Genomic DNA, 12,082 nt, shown 5'->3' on the forward strand with positions numbered 1-12,082 from the left:
CCTGTGCTGAAAGAAGTCCTTTGGCAGGCAGAATAGGGCTTTTATTGAAGAACCATTAGGGACCAAATCGCTTGTTTAGAGAGAAAAAAAAAAAGGGAAAGGGAAGAAAAAAAAAGCTGAACTCCTCCGCTGGAGAAGGCTTCTCCCACTTCTGCTCTCACTGGTGGAGCAGCAGCAGAGAGAGGAGCAGCACACACAGAGAGCCCAGCCACTCTGCAGCAGAATGCCAGGAATCCAACGCAGCCTAGTCCCACCTTACACCCGGACCCCCTGACTCCTCCAGCGCCAAGACCACCACCTGGCAGACCGGGAACAGAGAGACACCGGGAACAGAGAGACACCAGGACCGGAGAGACACCAGGACCGGAGAGACACCAGGATCAGAGAGACACCAGGATCAGAGAGACACCAGGACCGGAGAGACACCAGGATCAGAGAGACACCAGGACCCGAGAGACACCAGGACTTGACAGTCCACTACCAGAGGAAGACCAGAGCCTGAGGGAGAGACCAGGATCAGATTAACCCTGGAACCAGAGAGACCTGAGTGAGACAGGAGTCCAGAGAGAGAGCCCTGAGACAGGACCACAGAGACACCGCTCCAGGATCAGACCGAGACTAGAGAGACCGGAACTGGAGAGACAGACCAGGTGTCCGCCACCTGAGAGATACTGACCGGGACTTTGGAGAGAGAGGCCGGAGAGACCAGAACCAGAGAAAGACTACAATTTGAGAGGGTCTAGAACAAGAGACAGAAGAACCAGAGAGACCAGCACCTGGGAGAGAGAAGAACCAGGGAGAGAGACTAGAACCTGGGAGTTAAAGACCAGAGGACCAGAGCCGGCACCAGAAAACACGTGAGAGGAGCTGCCACTGACCTCTCTCCTGTCCCCCCCTGCCCGGGTCGACACAGCCACAGGTGTCCCTCCTCCCTCCCTATCTCCTCCTCTCCTCCTCTCCTCTCTTCTCCTCCTCTCCTCCCTCTCCTCCCTTTCCTCTCCTCTTCTCCTCTCCTCTCCTCCCTCTCCTCTCCTCCTCTCCTCCCTTTCCTCTCCTCTTCTCCTCTCCTCCTCTCCTCCTCTCCTCCCTCTCCTCTCCTCCCCTCTCCTTCCTCTCCTCCCTCTCCTCTCCTCTCCTCCTCTCCTCCCTCTCCTCCTCTCCTCTCCTCTCCACCCTCTCCTCCTCTCCTCCCTTTCCTCTCTTCTCCTCCTCTCCTCTCCTCCTCTCCACCCTCTCCTCCTCTCCACCCTCTCCTCCTCTCCTCCCTTTCCTCTCTTCTCCTCCTCTCCTCTCCTCTCCTCCTCTCCACCCTCTCCTCCCTTTCCTCTCCTCTCCTCCCTCTCCTCTCCTCTCCTCCTCCCCTCTCCTCTCCTCTCCTCTCCTCCTCTCCTCCCTCTCCTCCTCTCCTCTCCTCTCCTCTCCTCCTCTCCTCCTCTCCTCTCTCGCTCCGGGGGGCCTGGGGGGGGCCGTGTGTGTCGTGGCCCAGAGAGGCGATGTGGGCGAGGGGGTGTCTGGGGGACCTGGCGGTGGTGCTGTTGGTCGTGGGGGCCCTGCTCCCCGGGGCGGAGGGGGTGGTGGCCCTGGAGGACATGTACCCCTTCGGCCCCGAGCAGGGCGACACGAGGACCAGCGCCCAGGACGACGGGGGGTCCGGCCTGGTGGAGATCTCCCTGGGGTTCCCCTTCTTCGGGGACAAGCACAACGGCCCTCTATGTGAGTACCCCCCCCCCCCACACACACACACACACACACAGAGCTCACACAAACACACACACACTCAAGCACACACTCACTCAGAAAGAGCATCCTGAGGTGAATGGGTTTGGAGCCTGTGTGTGTGTGTGTGTGTGTGTGTGTGTGTGTGTGTTTTTGTTAGCACATGCACTTTGTATGTGTGTGTTTGTGCATAGCTCTGCATACTTTGCGTGTGGTGTGTGTGTGTTTATTTAGTGTGTGTGTTTGTATGTACATGGCAATATGTTCCTTGCGTGTGTGTGTGTTTATGGGGTGTATGCATGTTTGTATTTGATGTGTGTGTTTGTGTATATGTGTGTTTAAACATGTGTACATACATTTGTGTGTGCGTGTGTGTGTGTGTGTGTTTGCATACAAACACACACATAGAGGACACAGAGCAATTTCAACACACACATCTACACAAACACACAAATAACATGCAAACATACATAAACCCAACAAACACACACAAGCAAGGTACATACTGCCACACACACACCCTCACACACACACACACACAGACACACACACCTAGCGGGAGCAGGGTGTGTGTGTGGATGGCTGCGTGGCTGCAGCATCTGTGAGCCATTCCCTCGCAGGTCGCAGCTCAAATATGCGGTGCGGCGGGCGGAGCTGAGGCTCTCGGAGCTTTGATCAGAGGCTGCAGCCTGCAGCCGCCCGACCCACAAATCAACCCCACCTGCTGGGCTCGCAATGCACCGCAGCCCGCCTCACTCACCGCCCCGTACCTGATGCTCGCTCACACACACACACACACACACACACACACACACACACACACACACACACACACACACACACACACACACACACACACACACACACACACACACACACACATGTGTACAAGTCCTCTCACTGGCACACACACACACACACACATACACACACACACGTGTACAAGTCCTCTCACTGGCACACACACACACACACACACACGCACACGCAAACACACGCGACGAGACCCAGTGAGGTCATGTCCCGACAAGGCCCCGTTGTGGCCCACGCATGGACACGCATGGAACCTCCAGGGTTAGCCTGCTCGCGGCGTGCATGCGTGTCCAGGGGTTAGCCTGCTCGCGGCGTGCATGCCTGTCCAGGGTTAGCCTGCTCGCGGCGTGCATGCGTGTCCAGGGTTAGCCTGCTCGCGGCGTGCATGCGTGTCCAGGGTTAGCCTGCTCGCGGCGTGCATGTGTGTCCAGGGTTGGCCTGCAGGGCTAGCCCTGGACACCTGCAGCCCAGATTGCCTTGGTTCTGCTGCGGCCGCTCGGCGGGGAAGACCAAAGAGGCGTGCACTGGCTCACGATCACAACACGCTACTGACCCTCAGAGGGAGAGGAGGAGGGGGAGAGAGGGAGGGGAGGGGGGAGAGAGGGAGGGGAGGGGGGAGAGAGGGAGGGAGGGGGAGAGAGAGGGAGGGGAGGGGGGGAGAGAGGGAGGGGTTGGGGGGAGAGAGGGGGAGGGGAGGGGAGGGGGGGAGAGGGAGGGAGGTACGAAATGTGGAGGGAGAAAAAAAGGGGCAGGGAGAGAAGAAACAGAGGGAGAAAGAATGGGATAAAAATAGCACATTTGTCGAAATCCAATACAGCATGTTGCGAGCCAGCGGTGAATCAAGACCTGATAAGAAGAGGACAGAGAGCTACAGTGGGTTTCAGTCCCTCAGATCTCGGTTCAAGTCCCGTAAACACTAGCTACAGCAGGAGTTGAATCGCGGTCAGACCTCCCTTCTCATCTGAGAGAATCAAAGGCGAGGCGGGCTGTTGAAGTGATTCTATGAAGCCCTGATCTGGCTGAGCGGCTCCGCTGGATCCACCCAACATCTGCCGGGCCACATGACTGAGGCGAGCAGCCCTACGGCTTCTGCAAGCAGGGGATATTTCAGCCGCCGCCCAGCGCGGATCCTCTCGGCCTCCCCGGGGGCGAGCTGGGAGCGATTGGGCGTCTCTCTCACCAGCCTCCTGCGTCCTCGCGGCTGCCTCCTGAGACACCTCTTCCTCAGCCTCCTCACCAGGGCCTCCTGAGACACCTCTTCCTCAGCCTCCTCACCACGGCCTCCTGAGACACCTCTTCCTCAGCCTCCTCACCAGGGCCTCCTGAGACACCTCTTCCTCAGCCTCCACACCACGGCCTCCTGAGACACCTCTTCCTCAGCCTCCTCACCAGGGCCTCCTGAGACACCTCTTCCTCAGCCTCCTCACCACGGCCTCCTGAGACACCTCTTCCTCAGCCTCCTCACCAGGGCCTCCTGAGATCCTGGATATCATCAGCGTTCCATTCAAGGTTCCCTCCCAGCCCCCAGCCCCCCTGTGGGGGTTCCCACACATCACTGGGAGTCCCCATGTTCTTCCACCCCCTCCACCACCTCCTCCCCCTCCCCTTCACCACCACCACTCCCTCCTCCACCTCCTCCACCTCCTCCCCGTCACCCCCGTCTTTAAAGCGGTCTGGAGGCCACACGGCAGGGGTCCCCCTCCCTCCCCACCCCTCCCATCTGGACCCGCCCTGTCTAGCTGGGTCAACTGGGAGGGTACCGGTCCCATCGCGGCTAAGCGGAGGAGAGAGTGGAGAGGAGAGAAGGGGAGAGGGGAGGAGGAGAGGAGGGGGAGGGGAGAGGAGAGAGGAGAGGGGAGAGGAGAGAATTGAGAGGGAGGAGAGGAGAGAGGAGAGGAGGAGGAGGGGGAGGGGAGAGGAGAGGAGAGAAGGGGAGAGGAGAGGAGGAAAGGAGAAGAAAGGAGGACGGAGGGATGGAGGCAAGAGGAAAGGGGAGGAGAGGAGAGGGCAGAGGAGAGGCAGGAGGCTGGAGGGCAGATCTTTGAGGAGGTTGACAAGGAGCTTATGATCAAAGGCTGTGACTGATCGCATGCCGATTGGATGGATGCACACACACACACACACTGTGAATACATATTTATGTAGCATAATGTTCAAAAACCACACGTACCCTCACACACACTGTACAGATTGTGGTTTGTGGGGGAATCTGACGGATTAGCGCTGGCGCGTCATGTGAGCTCACGGCCGAGTGGAGCCTGAACGTATTGGGAACACGTAGCTCCTCGCGCTAACATCTGCTAGCGCTCATCTGAGCCACCGCTAGCCGAGTGCCCTGGCTCTCGCGGGGGGGGGGGGGGGGTGTTAGTGTGAGTGTGTGGGTTGTGTGGTCAGTGTATGTAGCGTTGTACATCAATATGTGTTTTTTAAAGTGTGTGTGTAAGTGTGTGCGCCGACTAGAATAGCTTCTGATTGTTACAACGACGGAGTCACGCCTTTTTCCCTGTTTCGTTACGTATCTACGAAGAGAAGTGGCCGGTCGACACGTTGTGTATTTGAAACCCTGTACAGAATTGTGACTATTGTTTACTGCTGCTGGCCGGCTTTAGGTTCACTGTTAAGGGCCAATTTTGTTTCTACAGAGTCATTATTTTTCTTCCAGCGAGATTGGTGGCAAAAGAAAACATTTCTGAAGCAAAACAAAGAAAAACCTCTTTTCTTGAGCTCGTCAGCCACCAGACTTTACATCAGTAACCGGAAGTCTAATTTGTGAGACTAGAGTGAAGTGGAGGAAGCACCCACCTTGGTGAGGTCAGGGTGTTGGTGAGTGTCAGGAGGAGGCGGCCATATTGTTGATGTCAAGATGTTGGGAAAGGAGAAGGCGGCCATATTGTTGAGGTCAGGGTGTTGGTAGAGGAGGAGGCGGCCATATTTTTGAGGTCAGGGTGTTGGGAGAGGAGGAGGCGGCCATATTGTTGAGGTCAGGGTGTTGGGAGAGGAGAAGGCGGCCATATTGTTGAGGTCAGGGTGTCGGGAGAGGAGAAGGCGGCCATGTTGTCCGGGGTCAGTCTGCGGGATCCTTCGACATCTTGGCGGTTTATTTTGGCTCTCCATTTCCAGATTAAAGTTTGTTTTGCTCCTAAATACTCGACTACTAAGCAAACGGCCGCAGTCCAAACGAGCGAACGCATCGGAAAGAACCTCGAACCAAGAGCAACAGTTAACGGCGAGAGAGAGAGAGAGAGAGAGAGAGAGAGAGAGAGAGAGGAAAGGAAAGGAAGAGTAATGGTCTGCATTTGGACAGCACTTCATAAGGCACTTTTCCTACCAGTGGCCACTGAAAACACTTTACAATTATTGCATAACAATCACCCATCTTCCAAGAGAGCGAGAAGGTAGGGGAGAAGGAAGAGAGAGAGATATTGATTGTCAGACTGACATCTGTCACTCACGTCATGAAATACAGCAGACAAAACATAACTGGTTTGCATGACAGTTCAGATGTCTGGTTCCCAGTATAACCAGGTATGGTTCCCAGTGTAACCAGGCATAGTTCCCAGTATAACCAGGCATGGTTCCCAGTATAACCCAGCATTGTTCCCAGTATAACCAGTGCATCCCTGCAGTGTTCAGCCCAGTCCGACAGTAGGTGTGCCAGTTCCTTGTGAGGTCAGCTCTGTGCCAGAGTCCGTATTTAATAGGACTGTCAAACAGGAAGGAGAGCGCGTTCCTCTAAACTCTTCCAGATGCTCAGCAGATTGGATTATGGGACTAGAGCGTGGAGCGCTCCCAGGTGACCCTGGCCTCTAACACTCCCCTCTCTGTACGACGCTCCAGGTCCACAACCACTGGCACCCGGAGTCTGTCCGTACAGCCCGGGCTCTTCATGGACATACACTCGCTCTCTGCTCTCATCCTCGCCTCCCAACTCCTCTCACCCTCTCTCTCCTCTCCCCTCTTTCCTCCGTTTGTCTCTCCTCTATCTCATCCCTCCTCCCCTCACCGTATCAATCAACTCTCCCTCTCTCTCCCACCCCTCTCTCCCTCCCCTCCTGTGGTGTACCATGCTTCTCTGCTTGACCTCCATCTCCACCTCCACCGCCTCCCCGCAGCAATCCACCCCTGGATGGGGTACTGTCAGCACCACTCTCCCCCCGCCGCCGCTCCCGGTCAGGGCAGCTGCGGTCGGCCAATTAACCGCCAGGCCAAAGAAAACTTCCTCTGCTCTGGAGACCTTGGAAGTGCTGGTTGCCATGGTTCCCGTTTGACAGCCCATAACCCCGGTGCCGTGGCGACACGGCCGTGTCACCGCCGGTCACATGGTCCAGGGCGCTGAGAGGAGGAGGAGCTTAGTTCATGGTCAGGGTCACAGCGGGGAACCAGATGGCATTATGGGTAATAGATCTCAACCTCATCAAGAAAAGACTGTTCACGTGAATTCTCCTCCACCTTTGACTAGGGTATACTCTACTACGACACTACCACTATACTTAGAATTAGATAGGAGATAAGACTTTCTAATTTATTATTAAAACCAAAGGTAATGAAGTGCAGCTTATCCTGTTGTCGTTCTGCTGTGTTGGAGCCGTGGTCTTCCTCCTGGTGATGCCCCAGGGAGGTGTAGCTCCTCTGTGTTCTCCTCTGATCGGATCAGGGCTCTCTGAGAGATAGCCTTCAGACACCCTCACTTCACATCACCATATCTCAGCAGTCATTAGGATCTGAACCATCGGTGAGTGTGTGCGTGTGTGTGTGTGTGTGTGTGTGTGTGTGTGTGTGTGTGTGTGTGTGTATCTGTATGTGTGAGTGTGTGTGTGTGTGTGTGTTAGTGTGTGTGTGTGCGCGCATGCCTGCATGCGAGTGCATGCACCTTGGTATGTGTGTCTGAACAGAACGCTCATCTGTTTCTAAAACATCTCACATGTGTACGACCTCGCCCCATCCTCCTCTCCCTCCCCCTCTTCCTCCTCCTCCTCTCCCTCCCCCTCTTCCTCCCCTCCTCTCCCTCCTCCTCCTCTCCCTCCCCCTCCTCTCCCTCTTCCTCCCCTCCTCTCCCTCCCCCTCCTCTCCCTCCCCCTCTTCCTCCTCCTCCTCTCCCTCCCCCTCCTCTCCCTCCCTCTCTCTCTCCCTCCCCCTCCTCTCCCTCCTCCTCCTCTCCCTCCTCTCCCTCTTCCTCCCCTCCTCTCCCTCCCCCTCCTCTCCCTCTTCCTCCTCCTCCTCCTCTCCCTTCCCCTCCTCTCCCTCACCCTGCTCCTCAACTCTCACCCGGTTGGCTCCAGGTGTTGACTAGACCTTCTGTTGCTGAGCTCTTTAAAACTCTGTTCCTCTGGACTCTGCCCAGCTGTCTCCATAAAGTGAAGAGGCTCGATCACCACAGGATAGAAGTCTGTTTGTTTGGTTTGTTTAATCCAAGGTGAACGAGTGCCATCAAAGCATTAGTAAGAAGCTCCACCAAGGACTGTCCTGTCGCCTGTCTAGAAGAGACAGGCGACAGGACCCCCAGCAGGTCTCAGAGGGGGGTGTCTCTCTCTCGCTCTCTCTCTCTCTCTCTCTCTCTCTCTCTCTCTCTCTCAGTGTGAGTGGGTAGGTTTTCACAGCTGCAGCTGTGAGACCGCATGAAGGTAGCGTTTGTTCGCTACATGGGAAGTTCAAACATCCGTTGTGGCAGCAGCGGCCATGTTGGGGCCGGCTCCTGTTTGCTGGTGCTCGGAGCGGGAACACCCTGACCCGTGTTCACCCACTCGTCCTGTTTCTCCCCGCCCGGGTTGAAGGCCTGGAAATACTGGCAGGAAACCCCCCCGCCCTAGAGGCCTTGATGCAGGCATTAAACACTCTGATACCTTGTTGGACACAGGGAGCACCAACGCAGCGTGTGACTGTACCTGCTGGTACTTCAAACACATGATCTTGTTGGGGAATGTGTGAACGTGGAATGTGTTTTCCCATGGTGTGTTTTTAAAGAGCCGACGTTCCTCAGGTGGTTGCTCTGGTTCTGGGAAGGCGGTCCGGGGGTCAGGGGTCATAGATAGCCTCCCTTTTGAGAGCCCTCTCGGTTATAACTGGTTGCAATGGCCGCATAACCAGACAAGACCAATTCAAGAACTAAATGTAAACCCCTTTTAATGTAAACACAATGTCAATGTGATGTAAAAGCAATGTAAAGATAATGTAAACGTAATGTAAAAATAACTTAAACGTCAACAAAGTTGACGTTTAAGTTGAGTAAACAACGTCATCGTCACGTAAACTAGTGTAAATGCAGTCTTAACAGAATGTGAAAAGAATGTAAACAGAATTTAAACCTGGTGTAAACATAGTTCAAACGTAATGTTAGCAGAATGTAAACCTGGTGTACCTGTAGTGTAAAACTGGTCTAAACATAATGTAAACCTGGTGTACCCGTAGTGACAACCTGGTTTAAACATAATGTAAACCTGGTGTACCCGTAGTGGAAACCTAGTGTGAACATAATGTATACCCGGTGTAAACCTACTGTACACGCAGTGTAAACCTAATGTAAACCCTGTGTCCCCGCCCCGTGCGTCTCCAGGTTAACAACAACGGACTGGTGTCCTTCCTGCGGGAGGTGTCCCAGTTCACCCCGGTGGCGTTCCCCATCGCGGGGGACCGCCGCGTGGTGGCGCCCTTCTGGGCCGACGTGGACAACCGGCGGGCGGGGGAGGTGTTCTACCGCGAGAGCCTGGACCAGGGCACCCTGCAGCGGGCCACCGCCGACGTCAGGACCTACTACTCCGAGTTCCCCAACTTCAGCGCCACCTGGGTGCTGGTGTCCACCTGGCACCGTGTCACCTTCTTCGGAGGGAGCGCTGTCACTCCGGTAGGTCACACGCATGCATGCACACACGTACACACACACGCACGCACGCACACTCACTCACTCACGTACAACAAGTACATTTGTCAGATGAAAACGACACAATATATCTCTGTCGGTACAGTAAGTATGTTTATAGAACCACGTGCCAAGCACTAACAATCACTAGGTGAATCCGTTCCCCGTACACAACAAAGACAGCTAGGATAAGATGTCTACAGTACTTATGGTGATATGACTTATTTACAAATAAACACAGACCAACTCAACACTTCAGGTCCTCTCTCACCACCTCCTTCAGCTGTTAGCTCACAGAGATCTTGTCCAAACCCTGGTCCACAGTCAGATCACACGATTGGATCACAAAGCCTCTCCTCCAGGCTCTCTGAGACCATGGATGATGTTAAGTCCAGGTTGTCCTTGTGGATGTTCTTCTCCAGGTAAACACCTTCCAGGTGGTCCTGATCACAGACGGAGATCTGTCCTTCACCATCTTCCAGTACAACAACATCACCTGGACCACCGGCATGCACGCCAGCAGCGGGGGGGACGCCGCCGGCCTGGGGGGCATCGCCGCACAGGTAACATCACCTGGCTGCTAACCAATCACAGACCGCCTCACCTGGCTACTAACCTATCACAGGTAACATCACTTGGCTGCTAACCAATCACAGACAGCCTCACCTGGCTACTAACCTATCACAGGTAACATCACCTGGCTGCTAACCAATCACAGACAGCCTCACCTGGCTACTAACCTATCACAGGTAACATCACCTGGCTACTAGCCAATCACAAGTAACCTGATGCGGCTAATATCAATCCTAGGTCACATATGGCTACTAACTAGAATTATTGGCTTGATTCTTCCAGAGGGTATTTAGCGTGAGGGCTCCCTCGTCAAATGTAAACAACGGCAATATGGCCCCCATCTTCAATGTAGGTCGACCAGTATGGCGCTTACTTTAGAAAATGTCTTCATAAAGACCAAAGTGATGTATTGCTGTTGTTTACATACCTAGCAGGCGCATTTAGGAAAATACCCGTAGGCAGAATCGGCACATCAAAGAGTCTTAGATAATGATATTGGTAACAGATGTTTTAGTGGAGTAAGGAGAGACGGTTATGTATGAACGGTTTGATCCTTCAACCTTTAAGCTCTTACACTATGCTGAGTAAATTGAAAATGGTGATGTTCTGTAAAGTTTGGTGTTGTTCTGTAAAGTTTGTTGATGCTCTGTAAATGTTGGTGTTGTTCTGTAAAGTTTGATGTTGTTCTGTAAAGTTTGTTGATGCTCTGTAAAGTTTGGTGTTGTTCTGTTAAGTTTGGTGAAGTTCTGTAAAGTTTGTTGATGCTCTGTAAAGTTTGGTGTTGTTCTGTTAAGTTTGGTGAAGTTCTGTAAAGTTTGTTGATGCTCTGTAAAGTTTGGTGTTGTTCTGTAAAGTCTGGTGATGTTCTGTAAAGTTTGCTGGTGTTTAGAGATGTTTAGTGATGTTTTGTGGTGTTTCGTGCTGGCTGATGCTGTCTGTGTCCCCAGGCAGGTTTCAACGCCGGCGACGGGAAGCGGTACTTCAACATCCCGGGCTCGCGGACCCCAGACGTGGCGGGTGTGGAGGGGACCACCAACGTGGGGCACCCCGGGAGATGGGTGTTCCGGATCGACGACGCCGAGGTGGAAGTGGGCGGCTGCAACGACTCTGGTTATAAAGATAAATCAATAACAATAAATCCATGTGAAGATCTACCTGTACTGTGTGGTCCGTTTGCCAGAGTTGACCGACATTGGGGTGGCCTGATGAACATTCGGTTGATTGCTGACTTTTAAGCTGTAGACTTGATGATACATTTTTTTGTAAAAAACTGTTGGAAAGGTCTGGAAAAGGTCCTGTATATAGGAACACTCCTTAGTCACAAGCAAACTACTACAAATCACTTAGTACGGCACAATGCACATACCTTGTCAATAAGGTTTCAATTATGTGCACAAATGTACCTCATTTGAACAAAAATGTAAATGCACGAAAATGGAAGAAGTTAGGGGTCCACAACATTTTCAAACTTAAAAATGGGGTCCCCAAAAAAGGTTGGAAAAAAACACATTGGACACAAGCAAAAGTGAAAGTAAAAGTGAAACTGAAAGTGACCCTGGTTTCCCTGTCTTCCCACAGCCTCCGTGTGTCAGCACCTGCGGCCGTGCCTGAACGGAGGCCGCTGCATCGACGACTGCATCAAGGGGAACCCCTCCTTCACCTGCTCCTGCCTTGCGGGCTTCACCGGCCGGCACTGCCAGATCGGTGAGGAGGAGGAGAGCCCTGGGTCCCACTCCAATACCTGATGTTTAACATATTAAGATAAAGTTCAGACATTGAAGGAATAATTTAATCCACAGTGTACAAATTCAGTCATGAGGGAGCAGGCAGGGGTCTGAGGATTAGATGTTGGTTAGGTCTTGGTCAGAGGTTGTTTAGTGAACCTTGTGATTGGGAGTTGAAATAGCCACTCTGCTATCCTGGCTTCTCTTAGTGAAAGTTCATGATGAGGTGTTTGGATCTGACCTCACGTTGGTTAACGAAATAGTAGCAAGATAGACCGAAGAAGCGCTTTTGTTATTGAAAGTGAATCAGTAATAACCCTGATGCCCTTTACAATCAACGCCTCACACCCATACTTAACATTGCAATGGGAACAATAGGAATGGACGTAGCTAATGGTGTGCT

The 12,082-nt window shown here is 53.4% G+C and overlaps 1 protein-coding gene across 1 annotated transcript in view; it reads left to right on the forward strand.

The window, feature by feature from the left end:
• Positions 1 to 1,493: 1,493 nt before the first annotated feature.
• The window catches only part of sned1 (sushi, nidogen and EGF-like domains 1), a gene marked incomplete at its 5' end in the record, with an annotated part of 31,264 nt that continues 20,675 nt past the window's right edge, over positions 1,494 to 12,082 (forward strand). The window contains 6 exon segments of the mRNA XM_079739289.1: positions 1,494 to 1,706; positions 1,708 to 1,713; positions 9,080 to 9,367; positions 9,805 to 9,945; positions 10,903 to 11,065; positions 11,534 to 11,659. Coding sequence (XP_079595415.1) covers positions 1,494 to 1,706; positions 1,708 to 1,713; positions 9,080 to 9,367; positions 9,805 to 9,945; positions 10,903 to 11,065; positions 11,534 to 11,659 — 937 coding nt within the window.

This window comes from Pollachius pollachius (assembly GCF_949987615.1).
Source record: "Pollachius pollachius genome assembly, chromosome: 7".
NCBI lineage: Eukaryota > Metazoa > Chordata > Actinopteri > Gadiformes > Gadidae > Pollachius > Pollachius pollachius.